This window comes from Lissotriton vulgaris, chromosome 5, assembly GCF_964263255.1.
Source record: "Lissotriton vulgaris chromosome 5, aLisVul1.2, whole genome shotgun sequence".
Classification (NCBI taxonomy): Eukaryota; Metazoa; Chordata; class Amphibia; order Caudata; family Salamandridae; genus Lissotriton; species Lissotriton vulgaris.
Genome location: NC_141693.1, coordinates 1884778793 through 1884806456, shown reverse-complemented (window position 1 = coordinate 1884806456; position 27664 = coordinate 1884778793). Strand labels below are relative to the sequence as shown.

At 47.7% G+C, this 27664-nt stretch overlaps 1 protein-coding gene across 2 annotated transcripts in view; it reads right to left on the bottom strand.

The window, feature by feature from the left end:
* The window catches only part of LOC147717624 (E3 ubiquitin-protein ligase TRIM39-like), a 686221-nt gene extending 659456 nt beyond the window's left edge, over positions 1 to 26765 (bottom strand). For both annotated transcript variants that reach the window (XM_086924417.1, XM_086924418.1), the window contains exon 1: positions 26305 to 26765. In XM_086924417.1, coding sequence (XP_086780543.1) covers positions 26305 to 26718 — 414 coding nt within the window. In that variant the 5' untranslated portion in view covers positions 26719 to 26765. The remainder of the gene's footprint in view (positions 1 to 26304) is intronic.
* Positions 26766 to 27664: the final 899 nt, after the last annotated feature.

The window sequence follows — 27664 nt, the reverse complement described above, 5'->3', positions numbered from 1 at the left end:
CCATCGACAACACCTTCGAGGTCTTTACAAAGCGATTGCTTGTACCATTCAGCGGTGTCACCCCTACACTAGGGAACATGCACATACCCTCCAGTAGGCACCTCTCGCAGTGGGTAGCTACCAACTCCTGCTGTTCCCCCTTCTGGCAGTGGCATTTCCTCTGTCACCTTTCTAATGCTCTTTTTCTTTGACCATCTTTCCTCCCATTTGTCAAGCATGCTCCACGCACCTATCCCTATGATCAGCTCTCATATGTGCGTTTTCAAACTCTTCCAATTCCTAATCACTGTAATTAAACCTATGGTTTCCCCATAACATTTTTGTTTTAGACAGGTCTCCCTCATATTTCTGAGCCAATTCTGTCAATTTCTCATGTGCTTATCTCGCTTTACGGGTGACATCCTTCGCCTCAGAAAGTAGCTCATCCTGCTCATAGATCTCTATCCTCTCCAAAGGCAAGATCCCACTAATTATTTCATCCACCTCAGTCTTCAGTCTCACTACATCCAATAATGTTGCCCTTACCGCAGCCTTGATTGTGCCCCGACTCGATGTGCTATTCTGTCCTTCGCTATCACTGCTCCGACTTCTTTGCCAATTCTCTGAATTTGGGGTCTCTAAAACATGCTGGTTTCCAGAGGTTCCCTGATCTGCACCTGCTTTTGGTATTCTTCCCATGGATCAGCTGACCTAAGATTCCCACATTCTCAAATCTGAATTTGAATTCACTATGAACTCAGATCGTATGGTACTAGACCCAACATGTACTCTCGAAGGATACATAGTTGCTGGCAACGGGGTACTAGATTCTATGGGCACCAGAAACTGATTATTCCCGCTCAAGGTCACAGTCCCTCCTGAGCTGGTCCTTTGTTCTAATCCAGACTGTTGCCAACTAGAGTTTCCACTAAGCTCTGGACATACACAGAAACGACATGTACAATGGTGATCAGTAATGTAAGGGTTTCTGGCAACCGTAAGGCAGCATGGTCTCCACTTGACTCTGCACCTTCTAAGGTAGTTATTCCTGTTCCTTCTACTCCTGTTGAAATCCTTCCCACTATCCCTGCACTAGGGCTTGTCTGTGTTATTACTAATCTGTCTGTATTTACTGCATTTGCTAGTTCTCGCCTTCCTTCTTCTGAATGCAGATTGTAGGGTGGAAGACGCTCTCACCATCTGTCCAGCAAGCTGTCATCAGTATCACGTCCATCATTTACATTTTCTCCTACATTCCTATCCTGCGCATCTCCCTCTCTCACCAGCATCGGGTACAACCTATCTCCCTCGATAGTGTCTACTCTCCATCTCCCTCTGCCTGGGACGACTCCTGGTGGCCCCCTGCCCTGGGCATCGCACCCAAACCAACGGACAACGCACGCAACCTGGACTTCATCCTGGACTCCTCCCTCGCGATGACCAAGCAAGTGAACGCCGTCTCATCATCCTGCTTCAACACCCTGCACATGCTCCGTAAGATCTTCCGCTGGTTCCCCACCGAAACCAGCATGACAGTCACCCAGTCCCTCGTCACCAGCCGTCTGGACTACGGGAACACCCTCTACGCTGGAACCACAGCCAAAATCCCAAAAAGGCTCCAGCGCATCCAGATCGCCTCAGCAAGACTCATCCTGGACATCCCTCGCCGCAGCCACATCTCTCCCCACCTGAAAGACCTGCACTGGCTCCCCGTCAACAAGAGGATCACGTTCAGACTCCTCACCCAGGCACACAAGGCTCTCCACGACATGGGCCCGAAGTACCTCAACAGCCGCCTCACATTCTACACACGCACCCGCCAGCTCCGATCCGCCAGCCTCGCCCTCGCCTCCGTCCCATGTTTTCGGAAATCCACCATCGGAGGAAGGTCCTTTTCCTACCTGGCAGCCAAGACATGGAACTCCCTCCCCACCCACCTACGGCTGACCCTGGACCATCTCTCCTTCAGGAAGCAACTCAAGACCTGGCTGTTCGAGCAGTACCGACCCCCCCTTTCCCCCCCCCCCCCCAGCGCCTTGAGACCCTTACGGGTGAGTAGCGCGCTTTATAAATTCTGCTGATTGATTGATTGATTTTAAGTTATGCATCCCATCGCGCACCAGGATATGCCTTCATTGCCTTTTTCATCTTTTCATGAAATCTCTCCCTGTTCTTTGCATGTGCTGCTCGCATCCACGCATCTAATGCCACAAACTGTGTTGGTCTAGGTGGAGGTCGTAGCAAAGACATCACTCCCCTCAACTGATACAACACCCCCAATGTGAAAGAGCTATAGTGCGGAAATGCCAAATCCCCCTCTTTTTCTAGGATTTTATGCCAATTTTGTAGCCAAACTATGGTATGAAGTCCTACATTCGTTGCCACACATTGTGCTGGTGTATCCTCGGGTGGCGCTTCCTCACCCACTTGAGTAACCACTCCCTGATCTCCCCTGAACAGATCCCATAACACCCTAAAGCATCACATGATTATGTCAAAATCTTTCTTCCAATAAACAAGATTTTCTCAATCACAACTTCCTGAAGACTTGATGACTACCAACCAAACCCAGTGCGGAGTTATACCAACTGACCTATCACATCGTGGCACACTCTGAAGTCACCCTTTGCCTCCTCGCAACGGCTCACCCTCCTTCAAAATTTCTCTGTTCATGTTCAATCACACAATCACAACTTTGTAATTGTCTGCCTTTCTAAAAGTTTAATAAAATTAAATCGCTCAAGATATTCACATATAGTGACCCTCGACCTGCGCTGGTCACCTGAATCAATATAGTCCAGCCCTGCACACAAGGTTTACCATACGATTCCCAAACTTCAAATTACACAAAGTTCCCTGTCTTAGGTGGAACTTCTGATGACGTCTCAATACAACTCTTCAAATCTGCGGTCAGACAATAACTCTGCGTCTTCTACACCATTTAATATATCCTGGGATCATAGGCTACTTCTGGACCTGAAACTCAAATCTTAATCCTTGGACCACATCTGGTCCAAAACCACATTCACTCTACTTTCGAACAAACTCCACAAGACATCATACAACCATCACACTCCCGAAATCTAGCACACAACGTATCGCTATTAATACGCACTCCTTCGGTCACCGATGTCCTCACTGCACCATCAAGCTCCATTCTATACCAAAGTCCGTCATTCTCCGCTCTCGATCATTTGGCTCAATTTTTGGACTCTAGCGGTCTAGGTCTTTTCTAGATTTCTCTGGTTTCTCCCCCCACTTTATGTGACAACCATCCTACTCTGCTACCAACTGAATGAGCAGTCTACTAAATCTGCTCTGGAACCCCTAGGTCAATGGTACTTTTTATTAGCATGACAGCGTGGAGGAGAGAGAAATCATTAGTCAATCAATTATTTCAGCTAAAATTTACCATGACTCAGAAAAATCACAGACTCCCAATTCTGTTTTGTTATTTTAATACAAAGCCAAAAACAACTGGACGTACAAGCACCTCAAAGTGAGGGTATAAAAATACATTGGACTGATACAAAACCAAACCTACGGATGAAGTTAAGGCATGCAGCATACACAGGATAAGCAGTTTGAGAATCTGGATACAGAAAAATAACAAAGCATATCCTTCATTGGAAGTTCATGGGTATAAAGCATTAATCTGTCCCTACACTACAACTAGCGTGAACTCCCTACATAGCATTTCCCAAGGTAAAATCCATTAAGGTGGCAGCGTGTGGAGTCTTTCCAAGACATATCTTTACATCAGATGGGTCAAGTAGAATAAAACTACAGAGCTCGTTCTAAGAGGCTCTCTCTCTCAAGGCAAGGCAGAAGTCCCCGGACACTTTCCCTAACTTCTATACATCAAACCCACAGGTAGTATCCCAAGATGCATTGCAGCATCACACCATCCAGTCAAGCCACCTCCTCATAGGTGATTTTCCTTTGGGCAGTGATGCGCGTAGGTCTTGGTGAGATTACCTTGGTTACCAGGCTTGCTCCATTGAGAAAGTACAACAGTTCTCCATTATCAGTATCAACGATCAATGTATCCTCTTCTCCCTAAGCCTAACTCCTAATACAAAGACATTATCCTAGCTAACAAAGAGGAATTCTCCACCTGCAACAGAAACGCGAGGAAGAACAAATCCAACACGCACATGAAAGTCAACTTTTAAAGCTTCCTGGGAAAATGCATTTTAGGCCTACAGAAATCAGGCAACATAGGGAACTGCACACAACCTCACAGAATTACATATGGAACGAATACTTTTAGTAATCACTTCTAAATTAACACGTTATAGAAGTGCACCAAAAACATGAATAATTGTCAGCAGCAAGTACGAATTCTACTGGTTAATTGTTTTAACTATACGCATCTAATTTCCACGTTAATCTTTGCACGTTTACATGAAAATATCCGTAACACATCAACTTTGCCATTATTACAGTTTACATTCTACTGTCCCTAGGTTAATACGACAAAGGATTATATGCGGGTGCAGACTACTCATGATTAGGATGCACCACTACAAATGAAATAGCAAAATGTGTGCTACATCAACCTTTAGCACCCTCTTTAAGTCCTCAGTAAATGGTACCCTTGTACCGAGGGCATGAGGTACTAAAGAGGATCCCCAAGGGCTGCAGCACGAATTGTGCCACTCTATAGGACCCCTCACCAGGCACATGTAAATCTGCCATTGCAGGCTGCGTGTCTTGGTGCAGACAAAACTGAAAGCACAACATCACACATCCCTGTGTGCCATGTCCCTAACACTGCAAGTAATGTAAACATGTCATCCCTAGAGCAGGCCCAACAGCTGTAAGGCAGGGTGCTGAATATTACATCTGAGGGCATATCTGAAAGAGCAGACATGCCGCTGTGCTGGTCAGTCCTATTACTGCCAGTACAAGTGATAAGTGAAGCCATCCTAAGTCATATGGACACTGGTGAAAAGGAGTTCCCCAGCTACATTATGCTTCACTGAAAATAAGGATGTTTGGTATCAAACATCTCATATTGGTAAACCCACACTTACGCCATTGTTGGATTTACCAATACATGCACCTAGAGGACACGTTAGAGGTAAACACTAAAAACCTACCAGCCTCTGGTGTACTTGCTGACTGGTTTCTGCCAGTCTGCCACTCGAGTTCTGACCTCTTAGGATGACAGCCTTTGCTTTCTGGGGACCCAGAAGAAAAGCCTGTCCGGGAACAGGGTGCAACACCCCCTCCACACGATAACCTGCTGATTAGCCTCCCTGAGCCGGTAAGCTTCAAAGGAGCTGCTGCCTTTGGAATGCAAATGTGGCTCCCTCACAGGAGCTAAAGCCATCCCCTCTGTCCAGAGCCCCCTTGGCACCAGGACAGGTGGGAAAATTAGCTTGTCAGATAGGCATGCCACCCTCAGGCTAGTACCACCCCTAACATGGGCTACAAAGAGATGGCCACGATTTGTCAGAAGTATCCATCTTTGTGGTGGCATACTTAGCATTTCTGGAATAGAGTTATGCCCCCTTCCCACGGGAAGTGGTCATATTTGGGGGAGCGTGTAGTGACCCCAAGGATCAGTAGCCCATTGGTTATTACTAGGGGTGGGCAAAGCTCCGATGAAACGGTAAAAAATCTCTGCAAGCACGCAAAAGATCAGCGAACACGCGGAATTGCTTGTTCCGCCCGTTCCTGATGCTTTTTTCCTGTTCGCGAACGCTGTTTGCATGCTCGGGGAGAAATATCTCGTGAACATGCATTTTAAAAGCGCAAACAAGCAAAAAATTCCGCATGGCTGCGGATCGCGAAATGTTTGGCAATTCTGTGTTCTCCGCGGAGCGCAAAATTACCCAAATTCCGCGAGCGGGACCGAATTTACCTCCCAGGCCTGGTTATTACCCTACACTCACCCAACTCCCCTAAATTCAGTATTTTGGGGAGATCCTGGCACCAAAGAGGGAGATCCCGACAACCCATGAAGGACAAAGAAACGCAAAAGCAGAAAACTGAAGAGAGTACCTGACTTGGCCCCAGTTTTCTGTCTTGTCTGTCCTTCATCGAACCTAGCCAAAGACTACTAATCCTGCAGCTGTGGGCCTCCAAAACCAGGGAGAACTGCCTGGCTTCAATAAATAACAAGACCTTCCGAAGAACAGTGGAACTTTTGCCTGCATCCTGCAGAAAGTCCAAAAGAAAAGACTTGGGGGGCCTCTGGAACCACCAAGACTTGTATTGCAAGTCTCTGTACTATACCTGTTTGCAGAAATCGTTATTCCTTCCATAGGACAACATTGCAGAACTCAGAAATTGCACTGTATCCCCTTTATAAAGTGAAAAGAATTTACATTTTAAAACTTATTTACTTTACCGGTTTTTCTCTGATGCCTAAACATATAAATTGAAATGGATCTTCTTCTTGAGTTGTGTGCATCATTTACTAATCACTGTGTATATTTGCAAATGTCTTGCACTCCTTTGTGTTAAGCCTAAGACTGCTCAACCACACTACCCCCTAACAGAGCACTTTGGGTGGGCATAGCAAGCCCTTGTTCAGACATAAGGGAACCCATGGAATCTTTGCACAGTATATCAGATTTCTGATATGCCACATAAAAAGCCAGCTTCCTACATCGTGTGACAAACCGTGGCACTGTGTGAGTCGGAAGGTGTGCTGGTTGTAAAATAATAGTCACAATGTGCAAGCAAGAAGTCATTTTAAGAGCCGACCTATGTACTGATAGGTCAGCTCTTAAAAATCTAAATCGTATTGCTTCTATATCAAAGCTACTTATGAAGACTTAAGGAATGTTGCAAATTGCGGTTCTCTACAATTGGAGGACATCCTAATGATGGTGGCATGCTGGGGTCTCCTGACCGCTGTGTCGGTCATTGCTTTTCTAATAAAGCAAACATTTGTTTTTGTTTTTAAATGCATCCTGTTTGAAACTGGATGCAATTAGAAAGAAAAGTACACCTTTTTCTGGTTCTTTGAGATTTAGCAGTGGTTCCCCTGAAGCTTGAAGACTTTTTATGGCACAGACCTGACTGTGAAGAAGACACAAACTCCATGCACTGTGTTATTAGAGAAGCACCATAGAAAGTGCATGCTGTAGGAGATCTGATTGGCTAGTTGTCATCTTGAGAGCTGGGGGGGGGGGGGGGGGGGGGGGGGGAAATCACTTCATCCACTAACTGACCCATCAAGGACAGAAATAAACGCTAGTGCAGTCGGGAAGGACTTTGAAACCAATGTACAGTTTTGTCTGACTATCATCGTTCTATAAGACGCCATTAATGAAGTACCGCTGGACTTCCTTGCAAGGAGATATCCTGTAGAATGGAGATACTGGACTGTGCATTACAGAGTAGAGTCTGCCTGTCAGTTCAGTTGAACGATCCAGCTGCCTGTCAGAACCTGTGGGAGTCGATGTGATGTCTGCACCACTCTGGGACACAAGGTAATCCAGCTACCCTGGAGCCCAAGCAAGAGTCATTGCCTTACAGCAACTGTTGATGAACCTGCTTAATCTGTGACCCCCTCCAGGTGCAGGAAAAGCACTTTGTGCATTTTCATTATCCATACCTTGAGGATTACAATAGTTTCAACACCTGCCCTGGTGAGCTGGAGAGGTAGCTGATGGAAGTTATCTAGAGTCCAAAACCCTGGACAACAGGTTCTGGAGATATCTGCACTTGACGCCCAAGTCCTGCTTCTTTAGCATTGTGCTGGAGCCAGAGTCCATGCTCTGGCATCTATGGGCACCACGGGCACTGAAACATTTCAATGTGATCATGGTTTTCTTATTTGTAGGACTCTGGAGTATTCCGCACGTGGCAAGTCTGGTGTACTTGCAGAATCAGCTAGAATACCCCATTCACCGACCAGCGAGCGGGTTAGTGGACATCAATGAATGCACCCCTTTGAGTGTGTCTTGAGATTGCCAGGCTTTTGGTGGCTTACAGAAAGTTTTGTAAGTTTGTGGACATCACTTTGGGCTTTGTGGAAAAGATACCAAAAGCTCATAAGACATTTATTGGATGAAAACAATACCTTGAATGGATACTTTGAAACGTAGCACATTCCAGAGAGTTCAAACAAAGAGACACATTTAACCTTTTAAGTACAGTAACCGTAGCTCGCGGCTGTGTGAAGTGCAACAAGGGAAGACCTGAGGTTCTGCTCTGCTCTAATAGAATGTGGAAGCTAGATCTGCCCAAGTGCCTCCATTGTCCAGCAATGGCCACTGAGCCCTATTGTAAAGCCTTTCAACAGCACTAGTGCTTAAGCTCTAATAACATTTGGGGCTCTATCTGGGATCAGGACACCTGTAGTGAATGGCTCCGCTTGTAAGATTTGGAGTCCAGTAACCTCTGACTGCCCCATGGCCACAGGAACCAGGCTTCGCAATCGCTGTGCCGCAGGGATCTGCGTTTTGCCCCTGGACTGGTGTAGAGCTGGCAGTCTTCTGGTTCCAGACAGAGGTTGGATCCACCCCTCCCGAACCCACTACGTTTGCACTAGCTGCTCCATGGACGTACCATTCCACTGCAAGTACTACCCCCCCCCCCCTTTTATTTATTTTAGACTCTTACCGCTAGGATGTGGAAAAAGTGTCTGTCATACTCAAGTCGCAGACTAGTTGAATGATTGTATAAGTCCAGTGAGAGGTGCTGGGCCTACAGACATCCACAAAAGGTTATATGATCCTGGTTAAAGATCAACACTGCGATGTGGGAAGGTCCATGTGCATCCGACACCCACTCATCATAAAAGGAGCACAGGCGTCATGGCGACAGTGACCAGAAAGAAATCTGGTTTTAGTAATAATGGTCTACCAATAGGGTTGAAGGAAAAGATGTTCCAGAACCAGAGTGATTCCTCGTCTTGTCTCTCAGAACAAGTATAAGCCAGGGCATGAGGTGATGATGCAAAGTCAGGTCGAGGAATTCAACCGAGGAGGATAAGCCCATATTTCGCAGCCTTCCCGGTCTATCCTCTGGCCCTGAACGGTGGGGGGGATCTCTGGTGTTCCGCAGTTTCTGAGGCCATGATTCTCAATACCAGCTGTGGTACCAGATGAGATTCTACTTCAAGCAACAGGAACAAAGGTTTTCTTCTTTCCTCCTTAATTACTGCACCAGGGAATGGAGGGGTTGGTATTCTTATAACCCTATCTTCATAGTTTAGGTGGAATGTGATGTTGAAAGGTTGTCATGGGACCCACAAGACATTAAAGAAAACATTGCATGTTATTTCCATTCAAGGTAGAGCCATGCATTTTTGTAGTGAGATAACATTTACATGAATGGATCTAATGCACCACAGCAGCCAAACGTAAAAGCAGCTATCGTCATTATTAGAGCCCTCAAAATGACTGGCCGCAGAAAAGTCACCTCAGAATCACATTGTATGTGTTTAGTCTCAGAACCCAGGGCCTTGTGTACCAAAGCATTTACCAACAGACAAAGAATGGGTAAAACCCTTTAGTACATTGGGCCCCTTTCATTCAACAGCAAACCGAGGTCAACCTCGCCCTATTCGTGACTTGTAAGGCAAGATAAAAACAGTCTGATATAATGACTTATTAATATCTCTGTCCCATATCAAATACATAAAGTAACAAGCATTTGAAATGCAATAGGTCTCGCAGCATTAAAGTTTGAGTTATTGGCATTGTATATGACCATGTGTTGCATGAATTTTTTTGCAAACTCTGTATTGGCTGGTGGTGTTTGTGCCCGGTGAAAGCGTGCACTGACGGATGGTGGTGTTTGTGCCCGGTGAAAGCGTGCATTAACAACTTATGGTGTCTGTGCCTGGTGAAAGTGTGCACTGACGGCTGGTGGTGTGTGCCTGGTGAAAGGGTGCACTGGCGGCTGGTGGTGTTTGTGCCCGGTGAAAGTGTGCACCGATGGCTGGTGGTGTTTGTGCCCGGTGAAACGTACACTGATGACTTATGGTGTTTGTGCCTGTTAAAAGTGTGCACTGACGGCCGGTGGTGTGTATGCCTGATGAAAGCGTGTACTGATGGCTAGTGGTGTGTGTGTGCCTGTTGAAAGTGTGCACTGATGGCTGGTGGTATGTGTGCATGGTGGAAAAGCGTGCACTGACATGTTTAAAAGTAAAGTGTGCCATACTGCGATTGCTACAATAGTTAATTGTGGATGTGTTAACAATTGATGCGTGCACCTTTGGCTGGTGGTGTGTGTGCCTGTAGAAAATGTGCACTGATGGCTGGTGGTGTGTGTGCCTGGTGGAAGTGTGCACTGCCAGATGGTGGAGTCTGTGCCTGGTGGAAGCGTGTACTGACGACTGGTGGTGTGTGTGCCTGGTGAAAGCGTGCACTGACGGCTGATGGGGTGTGCCTGGGGAAAGTGTGCACTGACGGTTGGTGGTGTGTGTGTGCCTGGTGAAAGCGTGCACTGACGTCTGGTGCTGTGTGTGTGTGGTGGAAGCGTGCATTGATCGCTGGTGGTGTTTGTGCCCTGCGAAAGTGTGCACTGAAGGCTGATTGTGTGTGTGTCTGGAAGCGTGCACTGAAGGCTGTTGGTGTGTTTGCCTGGTGGAAAAGTGTGCACTACTCACATCTGTGGTAGTGGTAATCAGAGTCATATTCACAAGAGAGACTGCACGAGTGGTTGTCTGCACATACTACGAACCTCCTATAATGAATGCGGCTGGCGCCACTAGGCGCTATACACACACATCTGTTGTAGTGGTAATCAGAGAGAGATTTATACTCACAAGAGGGTCTGCACCGAGCTGTTGGTCTGCACATACTACGAACCTGTTATAATGCATGCAGCTGGTGACATTAGGCGCTATAGATACATACACATCTGTTGTAATTGTAATCAGAGAGTCATACTCACAAGAGGGACTGCACCGAGCTGTTGGATACTATCCCCAACGGCCGCAGGACGCTAGCAGCCACCCTCTGCAGCGCCGTGGATTCTCTGTATGCAGCCTATAACATTTTTTATCGAAACTTGCCGAGTGTAATTTAAACACGAAGGTGAAACAGCAGCTATCCTTTGCAGCGCCGTGGTTTATCTGTATGCAGACTCTAACATCCTTTAACAAAACTCGCCAAGTGTAATTTAAACACGAAGGTGAAACTGACATGGGAGATTTATATCCGGATCTACGAGAAACTGGTTCTTCCCGAAACGAGTAATTTTGGCTCGTTTTTCCGCAGTGAATATAATAATCACATTTATATCAGTTCCGAATCTAAACGTGAAACAGAGAACGCTATGTTTTTAATTTGAATACTACAGTAACTCATGGATTTGCCTAACGTTATCATGAGTCATTAAATGACATATTCCTTTCATCACTGGAGTATGATTGGTTAAAGGAACATGAGTTTACTATAGCCATTGCGTGGAAATTTTAATAACAGAATTTGTGGCTCCTGAAGAAGGCGTCCCTTGAAACGCCGAAACGCGCGTCGAGAAAGCATTGATTGCCACTTCTTGGTTCTTTCAAATATTATGTGATTATATTGCTGTAAAATTGTATAATCTGTTTTTTCTGGTTTTTGTCTAATTGTATGTAATATTGATGTATGTGATGTGATATTTGGTTTTAATATGAACATTTATTAAATGAAATAGAGTTTTTTGTATCTAATTGAATTTGTGGTTCCTTTTTGCAATTACCCTTCCCTTCTGCTTGCCATGATTATGCTATGATATACACACCGAGCTGTTGTCTGCACATACTTACGAGACTGCTATCATGAATGCATCTGGCGGCACTAGGTGCTATACACACACATCTGTTGTAATCAGAGTCACTCATACTCACAAGAGGGACTGCACCGAGCGGTTGGTCTGCACATACTACGAGCCTGTTATAATGAATGCAGCTGGCGGCACTAGGCGCTATAGATACATACACATCTGTTGTAGTGGTAATCAGAGTCACTCATACTCACAAGAGGGACTGCACCGAGCGGTTGGTCTGCAGGGCCTCGGCCAGCAGCTGCACCCGCTCCAGGCTGCCCACCACCCCCAGGTTGAGGTTGAGCTGGGCCAGGGAGTGGGACTCGGCCAGGCCCCGGCAGACGCGCCCGAAGTCCCGGTCGGAGAGGCGGCAGCCCCGCAGCGAAAGCAGGCGCACCGAGTTCTCCCGCAGGCTTTCCACCACGTCCTTCACATCGGCGCTGGACAGGTTCTCCCCGGAGATCTGGACGGAGCCGGGCAGCATCTTCAGGGGGTCTGGGCTCCTGCGGCGGAGATCCGGGTGCGGCCCGCGGGTCACAGGCTCGGCTCCTGGGAAGCTAGATCAGTGGCTTATGCACCTGGGGCGGCGACCCGGGGTCAGGGGGTCCAGTTTTACGATGATGCTGGTCCAGTGGGGTAATGCACCCCAGGGGAAATCAAAGCGACATGCAGTTCAAATTCCAATATGAAATGCTAGTGGGTTAATGCACCTGCCACTGGGAGGTCTGAGTGCAATGTGCAAGTCTCAGCTTCGAGTGCACTGAGGGGGTTCAAAAGCGCCGGTGCAAATCGAGAGTGCCAGCTGCAGAAATGGTGCACCATTTGCAGGCCCAGGGCAAGCAGGGTAGTTCGGCAGGTTTGGAGCTTACAGTAACAGCTCTCAGGCTTCCACTACAGTCAGATCGCACAGCTGTTCACCGCAGAGGTCTGAATGCAACCTGTAAATTAATGCTGGTCCTGGTAAGATAGCCGAGTGGGTTCTGCACCCGATGCGGCCCTCTGTTTGCGAACTACTGGTGGAAAATTCCAATTCAGATACCTGAGCGGATTGATGCACGGACTGCGCAGATCTGTATAATATGCCGGTTCTAGGTTCGAATTCCAGTAGAACAGCTGAATGAGCGCAGGGCCTGCAGTGCACATCTGGGGTCCCCTGCAGGTCACTGGTGGGAGTGCATTCCTGTGCACTTACTCGGTCGAGGCAGGTGGGGGTGGTATTGTGGAGGGAGGTGACAAGGGGGTGGGTCACAGAGGTCAGGGAAGGGCTCTATGCAGCGGCGGAAGGGGGGTTGCTGAGGCAACAGGTTGGTGTTGTGCTATTGGGAATGGTGGATGCTGGGGCGGGGGGGTGATTGGGGGGTGTCAGTGCTGCGGTACTGGGGGGCTAGCAAGGACAGATGAAGGGGCAGTGGGTGCCCCAGTGGCTGAGTGGTTGCTATGGCAGCGGGTGAGTGCCAGCGGATGGTGGTTTCGGATGCTGGGCTGCGGGGGGGGGTGGAGAGAAGCTGTAAGAGGATACAGGGGGCCAGGGAAAGGTAATTTCTAGGACAAACGAGGTCCCTTGGGGGCAAGGTGGAAGCCGTGGAGGTGTTATGGTATGGGGAGGGTAAGTGCTGGGGCAGCAGGGGGTGCTTTGCTGCAGCAGGGGGGGGGCTCCTGGAAGGGGCTGATGCCAGGCTCTGCTCGCTCGGTCAGGGTGGCAGCACTGCCATTAATCACCGGCAGCTTCCTTGGCAGTGATGGGTGTTGGGCAACCATGACGGGGGCGTGAGCGTGCGTGGAGGGGGCGTGAGTGTGCGTGGAGTGGGCTCCCTCCTCTTATGCCGGCCTAGGCGATCCGTCCAGAGAGTGAGCGCTCCAGCGCCAGAGAGCTTCTTCTTAGAGAGAACAGGTGTCTTTTAAAGCGCCAATGGACAGTTCCGCTTTTCGTGGAGGCTATAGAAATCATTAACAAGCCGAGTATCGGCAGCAACGTTGTGATTACATCTCTATTTCAAAAGAAGAAATCATTTTCTCATACAGCTTCCTTACTGAAGAAGTCTTCCAAACGCGATTGTTGCGCTGGTAATAAAAACATTGGTAAACTGCCCCTGCGAGTGCTGTTCTCTTTCCATAGCGGCTGAAGGAGTTTTAAAGCAGTTCTTTTTTGCCTGAAAGTGAAACAAGACGCTATTGCAGCGAGCCTTAACAAGTGCAAGATGAAAAACAAGAAACATCCCTTCTTAAGCCTTCGTACATCAAACACCAGTTCTACAGAGTGAGCACCAATTTGTAAAGTTGCATTTTACACATATCAGAGTATGCTTTCATTCCATTCGCTGCAGGTGCGCGCCGCGTGTTGTCGTGGCTACGGGCACGTGACCAGCAAAACCGAAAGCAGCCCGGGCTTAGAGTGAGAGGGCAGGGGCTGCCCGCGCATGCGCGCTCTGAGCCCCGGCGCCAAAGCGGAGTGCGGCATCTGAAGTCCCGGGTCCCAGGAGGGGGCCCGGGTGAAGACCAGTGCTGCGGAGGGACCTCAAGACTGCCGAGAGAGACAGGGACACGGAACACGCTGGGGGGTGGGGGGGTGTGTGCGTGTGTGTGTGTGTGTGTGTGTGCCTGTGTGTGTGTGTGCCTGTGTGTGTGTGTGCCTGTGTGTGTGCCTGCGTGTGTGCCTGCCTGCGTGTGCATGTATTGTGAACAGCCTGCCGGAATCGGAGCGCGTGTTCACGCGCGCGACCTGATCAGATTCCGGCAGGCTGCGTGCGCGTGCCAGTCTCTTGTCCCAAGTCTTGTTAGTCCTTGAAAGCTAAACTGATTACAATAGGGCTCCACAGCGACAATCGCTTCGCGATTACGTCGCAGTGCTGTAGTACTGAAAATTCTGGACCCGTGTTATAAACATCGTCGCATCATGACGATTTTGGTATCAGCAGACCGGTAATGGTTTGAGTAGTATGCACACGTATTTCCATCATGATCGAGTGACGAAATCACCCAGAAATCAGCATTTTCGTTCCGAACCCTCGGGTTCCATTTTGTGAACGGCATCCATTTTGTGATTGCCCTCACATAGCCAAATGACTGAAAGCCAAAACCGAGTCCGAAGGACAAGTACACCTTAGCTGACTCCTCTGTGACCTGGGCAAGCTGACTCCACTGCCTGAAGCCAAACCTTTTCGGCCAGGTCCTCTCCCAGTGGCCGAGCTAGATCCTTATCAAGGCACAACATATCATAAACCTTTCATCGCACACAAACCATGCCTAATCTTACACACACCTGTCCCTCTTTCTTGTTTTATGACTTGCTTTACGAGGAGGAGGTGCCCGATTTTATTGGCGGTCTTTCGATATCTGATGAAAATACTGGGCCTTGCCGGGTAATCAATTATAGGCTGGATGAACTGAAATGTGGACTTGTCATCATGACTCTGCTTTCTCTTTGCAGTGAAAATATGTGAATGGTCAACTGTAAAATAAGGAATGTTTGCCCAAAGCATATTATTTTGTATATAAGGAGAAGTCTGGCTTTGTAATTTTGAGCAGTCTCCTGAGAACATACATGCTGTTGTACTTCTAGGATACCTGTTAATGGTTTCAGCCAATGAATACGATCTTTGACCACCTAGAAGACTCTGTGTTTCTGTAGTCTGAAACAGGAAGGACTCGGAGTTTTCAGGTGTGTTCCCTGGCACCGCCGGGTTCTAAAATACCCGGTACTCCAGTTGGCGCCCAACATGGGGCGGTATTAGCGGTACCGGTCCAAGCCAGAGGTTCGTGAGGAGCTTCGTGTGAAAATTCCGGAGGACGGCCAACCACTTCATCGACCCCTGTATGTCGACGTGGTCCGAAAGTCTTTGCTGCCAGGTTCCCCGCGTCCGGTTGGCTACGAAGGACTGCTGCCCTGACTATCGCCCTGTTTTGGACCCTTGATGATTGGTAGAGCAAAACGATAGACGAGTCTTCTGGTGACGTCATCGATACCTCAGTTAAGTATAAGTGGAGTGTCTCCCAGTCCTTAGTTTGGTTCTTAGTTTTTGGTATCCTTCGGGATCACTTTGTTTGGAACTTGCAAGTGCCAAAACCAAAGGACTCATGTATTCACAAGACTATCGTAGTCGATAATCCTTTGAAGTTAGAAGCTAGACTAGCGAGCGAAGATGCCTGGTCTTAGCAGACTTGGAAATTTGTTTTGTCTTGGTTGTAATAAGGATTCCCTCGTGTCCGGTTCCTCCGATTGGAACTCCAACGTATGAGCTCTATGTGAAACATGGCGTAGGCCCCATCACTTATAATGAAGTATAGATCCGATACACCAGAAACTATGGTGTTTTAAAATGGCCCCAATATGGTAGTTTTGACACAAAAAGTTTTACCTCTAGATTATCTAAAATCTCTAAGAAAGCCCGGCCGGCAATGTTTGACTCTTTCCGCTTATGGCGAAAGGAGGCCAACCAGAAAGAATTAAATTAGCCAAGAAAAATAAGAGAGAAAGGGGTATCTCGATAATGCAAGCCGCTACGCAGTTTAGAGATAACGAGGAGGAACAGGCAAACGAGCAGTTGCACAGGCAATGTAGAATGGCGATCGATAAATGTTATCCAGTCTTGCCACCTCTGCACCCAGATTCACGAGAATCTGAGAGGGATCCTTTAATGTCACACGTATTAAATTCACCACTCCCCTATGCCCGGAGTGCTACAGCACCTCCGCAACCTTTTGTTATACAACACCCAGCCGTACAGCCCCTAGTTCTGCCACAGCCACCAGCTCCCCTTGCGGTGGCTCCTAATCTTCTGGTGCAGCCGCCTCAAGGGCCACCGAGCACGCCTGCTCCACCTGTGCTCTCTACGACTCTACCTATTGTCCCGACTACTTCTCCTAATACTCCCTCTGCTACTGCCTCTGCCTTGCCTCACCCGGTCTTTCCTCCTGTCCTTCCGTCAGTTTCTCCTTCTGTTCGACAGAGAATGGCCAACAATGTTACTGGTCTTCTCTCACCTTTCTTTGGGTCGCCTAGTACGACTCCTAACGCAGAACGAAGACAGTTGCGGAGCCAACTGCCTGACTATCAAGAGAGAATTACTGAATTGTTTTGCGCATAAATGGGTTGTCGATCCTATAAGATATGATGTACAGTCTATCGTAGAAGCCTTCCGTCAATGGGAAGCATCGAACCAGAGATATGTTTTTGAGCAAATGTGTGCTTTCCTCTGTGAGGATCTGAAGGAAAATGATCTGGAATACGATCTGCCTAAGTTGTGCCGTGTGCGGTTCGAGTTTTCAGAGGGGATGATCGTAGGTCCCGATGTTGAGAGGGCGGTTGCGACATTGTTGTCGTATCGGAGTGAGGAGGGAACTTCTCGGTCACTACTTGGGCGTGATGGTAGGAAAAAGGCGCGACAGTATCCCATGAGAGAGGTTCCGCCGGTATGAAAGGAAGAAGTGGCCGCTGGTCCGGGTAATAACCCACCAGTTGTACCGGCTCATTCTCAGCGTGTTTGGGTGCATGTTCCATGGAAACGAACAGAGGTTTTGGCTCTCAAACAAACCTTACCTGACCCCCATAAAAATCCTGCAGGGTATTATAAGGAGTTATCACAGACCGTAAGCTCATGCATTATGAACTTAGCCGATATAGACATGTTGTTCGGGAACGTGGTTCCACAGCCTTTATGGGGGAAGATTGACCACGCCGATCACGATCGGGAGTTAGGTGATACATGGGTCAATATCGCTGCTGTAGATAACAGACAAGTTGGTGGTGCTAAACCCGAGCCTTTAATCGCAGAACTCCCTGGTAGAATTATCACTTACATGAAGACTCTAATGCTTAACTACGTGTCAATTGGGACAAGTTGTCTGCATGTAAGCAGAAGAAAGACGAAGCGGTGTCCGACTTTTTCACGCGGTTTGAAGAGACTTTTGTAGATCATAGCGGTCGGGATATGGCTACTGAAGGTGGCCAGAGATTGTTCGTCGACAAATTTGTGCATAATTTCCTTCCCGAGTTGTGTGCTAAGTTGAAGGATTCTGAGAGTGCTTGGGCTGTTTCAACGTCAGCACAGATTTTAGCTACAGCCCAGTACTATGAGAATAGGCGCAAAGATGAGTTAGAGAGAGCGGATAAAAAGACTAAGGAGTTAAAAACTAAAGTTCTGCTGCAACAAGCTTATCCACCCCGTAGTAATAATCAACGCGATTATCAGCAGCATCAGCAATATTCGAGAAACTCGCAAAGAAACGAGTTTTGTCAACGGCGTTTACCATATGGGCCCAATCAGTGTGCGTATTGTAAAGAGGAGGGCCATTTTAAGAATAGTTGTCCGGTTTTGTTGCAACGTATGAATGGTGCTTCTGTTGTGCGAGGTCGCGGTGTTCAACAAACATCTAGAGGTAGGGGACGCGGTTCGTTTTCACCACAGAATTCAATGAATAGTTTTGACCAGCAGAATAACGCGTCTGGTAGGATGACTCAGTACTATGCCGATGACTACTATGCAGAGGATGAGAATATGGAAGGTAACGATTGCTAGGACAGCCATGGACAAAGAGAGGGAGTGGTTTCAGTTCCAGTAGATCAGAATGGACCTTATGTTGAGGTGATTACATCAGGTGTGTCAGAGCCTTTTCTGTTGGATACTGGTGCTACAAAGAGTTCTATTATGCACTCAAAACTCCCTGGCGCACCTTTGTCTGGCGAAATGAATGTTTCAGTAGGTTTTTCTGGCGCCCCGGTTAGGAACCCGATCTCTAGTCCTATGTCTCTTTCTGTTGGACCTTGTGAATTGGAAGCACCCCTTATTCTTACAACAGGTTGTGGTGAAAATTTGTTGGGATTGGATCTGTTGAAAAGACTATATGCGACTTTGTACTGTTCTCCTTCGGGAGTACAACTTACACTAGGTAAGAGAGTGGTTTCTCCAATGTATTTATCGAAGGATAAATTCCCAACAGAATTGTCTTCTCTTCCAGATACTCTTTGGGCTACTGGTCCTAATGATGTGGGTCTTTTGGAAATATCGCCATATGTTGTGACATTGAAAGCCAATGTTAGAATGCCGCGCATTCCCCAGTACAAAATCTCTAGCGAAGGTGAAAAGGCATTATTAGCAATCATCTATGACCTGATTGATAAAGATGTGATTGAAGAGACAAGAGGCAACATTTGTAATAGTCCTGTTCTGCCTGTTTTGAAGCGCACTGATCCTTCCCAACTACTTGTTTATATGTTTGTGATTGATCTTAGAGAGGTGAATAAGATCGTTGTGCCACAGTTTCCAGTTGTCCCTGATATAACTACTCTATTGACAATGATTCCAGCTTCAGCGGCTTGGTTCTCAGTGATTTACTTGAAGAATGTTTCTTCAGCATCCCGATTGCCGAGGAGAGCAGGGATATTTTTGGCTTCAGTTTAGGAGGCCGAAGCTTCCGCTTCAAACGCGCTCCTCAAGGCTACTGCGAAAGTCCATCAATATATAGCCAGGCTTTGAAAACACAGCTTGATACGATTGTTCTACCTGATGGCACTACCCTTATTCAGTACGTCGATTTGTTAGTTGCCGCAGATACTGAGGAGAGTTGTAAAGAAGCCACCTTGTCGTTGTTGCGTCATTTGTCTGATTTGCATCACAAAGTGTCTCTCTCGAAGTTGCAATATTGTCGACAAGAAGTGACCTACCTAGGTCACCTCTTATCGAAGGAGGGAAGGAAACTGACCCCAGAAAGAATACAGGCAATTGCAAAATTGAGTGTGCCAAGGACACAGAGAGAAGTGCGTGCGTTCTTGGGCATTACATCATATTGTAGGCAATGGATACCGAATTTCTCATTGTTGGCCAAACCGTTTACATTATATGTCCATGAGAAAGAAGGTTGTGCATTGTCAGTGTTGACACAGTCTTTTGGGGACAAGCAACGTCCATGCGCGTATTTCTCGTCGACTTTGGATCCGGTAGCTAAGGCGTTGCCAAGTTGTTTGAGAGCCACAGCCGCAGCAGCTGTTTCTATGCGACAGTCTGCTGGGTTAGTGGTGAATAACATGCTGATCGTAATGGTTCCACATGCGGTGGACACTTTGTTAAATAGAACCAAGACACAGCACTTAACCAGTGCTCGATTGTCAGGTTATGAGTTAACCTTGTTAGCAAGTCATGTCCACATTAAAAGATGCAACGCATTAAACCCAGCTACGTTGTTGCCGATTCCAGTTGAGACAGAGAACGCTGAAAAGCAGCACGACTGTTTCTTTAAGACAGAAGAAGAAGCGAAAGGGAGAGTAGATCTTAGGGACACACCTCTTACTGAATGTGAGGGTACTTTGTGGGTTGATGGTTCGTGTTTCAAGCTGCCGAATGGTGATACGACTGCGGCATATGCTGTTACGACTTTGCATACGATTGTTGAAACTGCACGTATCCCACATAACTCAGCACAAGCAGCAGAACTGATCGCATTGACAAGAGCGTGCGTGTTGGCGAAAGGAAAACGAGTGAATGTGTCCACTGACAGTCAGTATGCCTTTGGTGTTGCTCATACTTTTGGACGTTTGTGGCGTGAACGTGGTTTCCTGACTTCGCATGGTGCTAAAATCCAGCATGGTCAGTTTGTGAATGAGCTTCTTGAGTCACTGACCTTGCTGTTGCAAGTTGCGATTGTGAAATGCAGTGCACACAAAAAGATTACGGATGATGTTGGTCGCGGAAACGCGTTTGCGGATGAAGTTGCGAAAGAAACTGCAAGGAATGTGATGAGTCGAATGTATGTTGCAGGCCCTGCAAGATGGGTTGGTGACGTTGGAATGTGTGAAGATACGATTGAGAGAGTGAAGTCCATCCAAGCTGAAGCTACAGAGAAAGAGTTGAGTGTGTGGAGAGAGAGTACGGGGAAATTGGATGCAAATGGTTGTTGGGTTGAATTGTCAGAGCATCAGTGTGCAGAGAATGTAGTCAAGAACTGTATGGTGTGTCTGAAATACAATCCTGGTAGGAGAACCCCAACTCCAGCTGGTCATTTTGCTCCTCCTACGTATCCGTTCGAGGTTTTGCAGCTAGATTTCATCCACATGGAAAGGTGCAACAATCTGAAATATGTACTCGTTATTGTTTGCGCTTTTTCAAGATGGATAGAAGCATATCCCCTGAAGGACAATACTGCCGTATCGACAGCTAAAGCCCTTGTCAAAGAATTCTTCCCCAGATTTGGGATGCCGAGAATGGTCTGGAGTGATAATGGGAGTGAATTTGTGGGTCGAGTGATGAAGAAAATATGTGAAGGGCTAGGCATACAGCAAAAGTTCCACGCTGCAAATCACCCCCAATCAGCTGGACTAGTAGGGTGCTATAATGGCACCCTGAAGCTTATATTGGCCAAAATCCAAGCGAGCACTGGTCTTAAATGGCCAGACGCTCTGCCCTTGCCACTCCTATCAACGAGAATGACTGTTCATTCAAGGGTGGGACTTAGTCCCTATGAAATTGTGTTCGGCCGCCCGGCCAACATATTGGTCGGTCTAAGGGAGTTGCCCTGGACTGACAGAAGCACTCTTTAGCATAGAACACTATAATAAAGGTATCCCATATTTTGTCTTGCCATTCAGCTACTATGGTTCTTTGTGGGCGTTTCAGACAATGTTCCTATTTGCCATCGAACCATATCCCCCATGTTCCACGAGAAGTAACTCGAGCAAAAAGGCATTAGTGGTGGGAATCACAAATATGAGCAGAGATATTGACTCGTATAGAACGATTCCCTGAGATGAGTTGCAGGCTTCCAGTAGATGGAACGTAACAGAGTATGGAAATACCTTGAGTGAAAATAGGCGGGCAAAGAGATCCTCCCCAATCTGGATTGTACCCCATCAGGGTCACCTATGTCTGCAGGGAAATGGCAAGAACTCCAGAGCTCAGTTAGGGAAGAGTGCCTGTACTGAAACGTATGTTTTTTCGTCTCAGACCTCCCCTTCATTCCTAGCAGCTAAGGGTACCTACTTCATCTGCCACGATAGAGCGTATACATGGTTGCCCCCTGACTTCTCGGGCACATGTTTCATTTCGTTCCTGTTGCCTCCCACCTACACGGCCGCGGCAGATTACCATAAGGCAAGGACAGTTAGAGGTGTTGTGAGTAAAGATGACACTGCGGGACAAGAATTTGGAGACTTCGTAAAAGGTTTTCTGCCGTTTTGGGCGCCTATAGTGAACAGCAGAACATTCGCCAATTGACGAGGGTGGTTGAATCCACTATTGTTGAAACTGCCGGTGCCCTTAGTAACTTGACTGCTGAGCTCCAGTCGGACCGCCTTATGACTCTTCAGAACAGGGTCGCCGTAGACGTCATACTTGCAGACCGAGGTGGGGTATGTAAAGTGATCCAATCAAGTTGCTGCATTTTCATCCCAGATAATGCTCCGACAGTATACCAGGCCATCTCCAAACTGCATAAAATCTCCGAATCTATTCACGTGGATAAAGGAGACTGGTCACTGATGGGGTGGTTCTGGGAACTGGTATCCTCCTGGGGATGGAAGATTCTGATAGTCATTGGGATGATCTTAGCCATTCTTTTCCTGTTCTGTCTGTGTGTACAGTGTGCTCCTGCAATATGTGGCCTCTGTGCTACATCGTGTGTAAGGAAACCTGTATCAAGAAACAAACTAAGTAATAGGATGATGCTACAGCAACAGCTCAATGACTTTATGAATATAGACCTGGACTCAGATTAGCATGAGTATTGGTTGTTTTGCCTATGTAAGGGCAAACGGAGGGTCTGTAGTACTGAAAATTCTGGACCCGTGTTATAAACATCATCGCATCATGACGATTTTGGTATCAGCAGACCGGTAATGGTTTGAGTATTATGCACATGTATTTCCGTCATGATCGAGTGACGAAATCACCCAGAAATCAGCATTTCCATTCCGAACCCTCGGGTTCCATTTTGTGAACGGCATCCATTTTGTGATTGCCCTCACATAGCCAAATGACTGAAAGCCAAAACCGAGTCCGATGGACACGTAAACCTTAGCTGACTCCTCTGTGACCTGGGCAAGCTGACTCCACTGCCCGAAGCCAAACCTGTTCGGCCAGGTCCTCTCCCAGCGGCCGAGCTAGATCCGTATCAAGGCACAACATATCATAAACCTTTCATCGCACACAAACCATGCCTAATCTTACACACACCTGTCCCTGTTTCTTGTTTTATGACTTGCTTTACGAGGAGGAGGTGCCCGATTTTATTGGGGGTCCGTCGATATCTGATGAAAATACTGGGCCTTGCTGGATGAACTGAAATGTGGACTTGTCATCATTACTCTGCTTTCTCTTTGTAGTGAAAATATGTGAATGGTCAACTGTAAAATAAGGAATGTTTGCCCAAAGCATATTATTTTGTATATAAGGAGAAGTCTGGCTTTGTAATTTTGAGCAGTCTCCTGAGAACATACATGCTGTTGTACTTCTAGGATACCCGTTACTGGTTGCAGCCAATAAATACGATCTTTGACTTCACCTAGAAGACTGTGTTTCTGTAGTCTGAAACAGGAAGGACTCGGAGTTTTCAGGTGTGTTCCCTGGCACCGCCGGGTTCTAAAATACCCGGTACTCCAGTGCGAGCCCTAAAAAGGTCAAATGTACAATGCTTTTTAAAAAAGCCCATAATCACATGACTGTGCCGATGAACTGTATGCACTTTGGAAAGGAGAATAGGAGACACATGATATACAAAAACGGACGAAGCCAATAAGTCTGGCGTTGTCCCCCAGCCATTTGGTTTTGTCAAAACCTTGCTTTGTGATTTATTTTTTTGCACCTTCATTGTTGGTAAATGTGCTGGGCGCCTGTCCATCTAAAAATAGCTGGCTAAAAAGCAAAAATAGTTTTCGGGCCATATAAATCCCTGGCACTGTGTGATGATGTTGTATAAGAGCAGAATGGCATCACTCAAAGTGAAGTTGACCAATGGCTCAGGGGCTTAACAATAGGCCCCCTGTGCGGTTTTGGCCCAGAGCTTCATGGGGCCCCCTCTGGCACTGCGTAGATGTGGCAGGCCCCTAGCGTGAGAGCTCCTGACTGGGCCCGGAGATTGGGGGGGGAGGTGGGGGGGGGGGGGTGGAGGACCTTAAGTTTTGTTACAGCACTGAATGGCTGAAATAGGCTTACCCCTTCCCCCATTCTGTATGCTGTAGCGGGCGGATGGGATCTGTGAATGACACAATAACAGACAAATAAATGAAAATGGCTAGCTGAGAGCTCCAATAAGCAAGTACAGTATACATATAATTTTAGTAAATCAAAAGGTCTTAGCTAACACTATAACTAGTAGGTACCTCCTAACTTGTAGTAGCCCAGAGTAGCTCCTGGAATGAGGCTGCGGTGGTGCACGCAGTGTGCCTATTCAAAAGGGCGGCCACCTTAGTGCCATATTAGGCACATCTCCACGTTCTAGTAGTGGGGACCCCCGGGGAGTCCCCAACAACCGGCGCAACGTCACTTTCATCATCCAGAGTGTTGAGGGAGGTACTTATACCTGCCCCTGTACATCTCATATACCTGTCACACCTTCTGTACATATTGTTCACCTCCTGTTCTCACCATCCGAAAAGCATTTCCACCCACTTTCTGCATTCTGGTATCCATTAGCAGAAGTTTGGCACGAGGCTACTTACGCCAGGGTGGGGACATAAGTGGGTGTTACAGCATCTAAATATCACCGTCAGACGGTGAGGGGTTTGCATGCAACATGGACAGGAAAGGAAGCAGAATACCAGGGGTGCAGCCCCCCCCCCCCCCATTATCACATTAGATGGTAGGGCGGTGGGATTCGCAACGCTATAGGTGTTATATTTGCCCATATTTGGGCAGAAAGGTACAATGGCAGGAACCTGTATATACAGTGGGTTTTAAATAGGTTTTCCTTTGCCCATTTCTATAGAAGATGTGCACTCTGTAATCATGAGAGTATGGGTAACAAGATCCTGCATTTAAGCTAAAAAAAAAGCACCAAAAAATGCAGCCATCAGCCTGTTACGTTGCATTAGTTTGACATTCAAAAAAGTGTGCTGCGACTCCAATATTGTTGAGAAACATGGGTTTGGAGCAAAAATGCTGACAATTATCAGAACACAGTTGGCGTTCATATTTAAGACGGTCCAGGTAAATTTGCTCATACGTTTTACTCGATGTCCTCAAATCCAAAAGCATTGGCAAATGTTTTGGGCAATCTGGTATACCTTTAGCAAAAGCTGTCTGTGGGCCACATACGCTGGGGTGGGGACAGCAGCATGGCGACTCAGATCGCGGTCAGACTGAAGGGTTTTACGTGAAATACTAGGAGTACCGTTAGGGGACCTCAGGCCTCTCCCCTGTGGTTAGATCTTGGTTTAGGTGAGGGGGCTCACCTGGAACCTAGCAAGGACATGAAACAGCTTAAACTTGATACATATCATATGACTCCTGTGGATGAGAGGGCTTAGTCAACCCCTAATGTAATTGTGGATTTGCATACAGTGCACAATGGATTAGATCACTCAGAACTGTGGCTATGAAGAGAGCAGTAGTTTTAAATTCCCTACAGGGTAATATTTCTTGCCTGTGCGGTACTCCTATAAAACTGGAGGTCAGCGGGTAGAGATAAGGATGTGGGTTGGCCACAAACAATAACTTGTTAACAAATATACAGATGGGCTTGGGGGGGGGAACTCCATTATGCTTAACAGCCAATCCAGATATCTGGGCCTGGGCAGTGAGGGGTTAAATACAGAGCTCAGCTAACCCCTAATCGGAAGACCCATATTGGCATTCGACATGGACTAATACATGCCAACGCCCTGGGGTATTTGGAGGAGGACGGGGTTCACCTGTCAAAGGTGGGCATGGACTTGTTCTGTTGGAACTGGGTGAATCCCTGGTAACGGCGGGTTGTAAATGAAGAAAGTGGTCTGCCTTGGTAGGGGGTCCCTGGATGCGACGACCGCCACATCCAGAGCATTGGCGGAGTTAGAGGGCGATCCGGAGGCTGAATGGTGCAAAGGGGTACCCTCTTCAGAAGCAAAATAGGGGTGCCTATGCCAAACCCCAGGAGTCTTTACGGCAGGACCCTGGATGGAAACGACAGCACCCCGCTAGTCCTTTGGGCACCTGTAAGCCTGAGCAACCGGGGGCTTGCCTTGCAACGCTCCACCCCTAAAAAGGCCTGAGTAAAGTGATGGTCTGGTGGTCCACGGTATTTATAGGGGATAATCCCCACATACACAGTAGCACCGATTGGGCTGGCCACAGAGCAGTTTGGCTCCTCAGACGGGCAGGGCAGCTTAGGTTAGTCACCTCTGCCTCCCCTTGGGTCGCCTAGAGTTTGACCTCCCACGTTGGCATAGTTTTGTATTTAATTAACCTGCAGCAAACTGTTTTCCAGTAAACCAGTTTGTGTGACAGCTTATTGCTGTGCATGCTACATTCATCAGGCGGGGGGGAGGGGGGGGGGGGGGGGGCTATGTACACTATGGCGAGTAGCAATGCGAGCCTGGACCTGCCCCATGTCCACACCTCCAGCAGATGTAACTTGTGCTCCTGGGCAGCCTCTCGAATTGGACCCCGATCACCACCCCCAGCTCTATCACACACATACCTTGTACTCCTGGGCAGCCTCTCGAATGGGGAGCACCGTGTGGGGCTTGTGATCACGTGACATGCTGCAGACCAGACAGATGGGCTCCTGGTCATCTTCACAGAACAGTTTCAGTTTCTCTTCGTGTTCTCGGCACAGATTCGCCTCCTGGGGGGTCGCACTCGGTACCTGAAGCTGTTTGGCGATTTCCACCATGTTTGCCAGTCTCTTGTTCGGTCGGAGTCTTTTATACTGAGAGGTTTCTCTACACTCAGGACAGGGCAAGTCTGTCTGCAGCCCCTCCCAGCACTGAGTGATACAAGACAGACAGAAGGCATGTCCACACTCCACGGACACCGGGTCTGAGAAATATTCCAGGCATATGGAGCACGTGGCCTCCTCCTTCAGGCTTCGGAGCTGGTTCGTTGCAGCCATGTTCCAACAAGAGTTGAAGTGGTGAAGTTAAGTTTCGTTTCTGCCGGTTTTTGTGAAGTGGGAGTGTCGGCCTTCACTTCCGTATACATCCGCTCGGTTTTATTGGTTATTGCTCATGCAGATAAATCTATGCTGGGAGTGGCTGCACCAGAGTAGGGGTGTGTCTGCGGCTGAGCTGGGAGTGTCATCTGATTACCTGCTGAGTTTGCAGGTGACCCAAGAATGTTTGGGTCTGTACTGGGGGTGAGTGCTGCACTTAAAGAGGGGGGGCGTCGTTGCTGCAGAACAAGCAGTGTCTACGTCTGGGCTTTTTACTCAAACGCATTTCACATGCTGGCTGTGAATGGTAAAAACAAAACTACAAGTTCCAGGCTGCACAGTGCTGTAGGCTAAACAATAATGACAGGCTAAAGGTGTCATACGCGGCATGGAGCATTTGTCAGCCTTGGCTCTGCGGTTGGTTGTGCTGTGAGTATCTACAACATGAGCTGGGTGTGTTTGCCTCTGTGCTCACTGTGTCAGACACTAGTGTAACGTGGGGGCGTTCGCCTCTGAGCTGGTAGCGTCAACAACTTACCTGGCAGTGTCTGCACCTTTAAAGGGGGCGTGTCTCCACTCTGAATTGGGAAACCCATAGAGAGCAAGCACTGGTAAAGCCAATACGTCTGCACAATTGCTAAGTGAAATTGATTCTTCATAGATTGGGACGTTTGTGTGTCTGAGTGGATGTTATATTTGGTATGAAGATTTTTATAGTGCCTAATCACTCGTACGATTATCGTGGCGCTCAGCAGGTGTGTGGTGCTGGCCTCCAGGGGCTCTACTCAAAGAGCGAATTCTTCAGCTCTTTGCGGAATTCAAGCAGTGATGAGGAGGCTCTAACGTGGTGTCCAAGGTCGGACCACGCTTTAGGAGCGATGTACGAGGGAGAACGACCTCCTGCTCT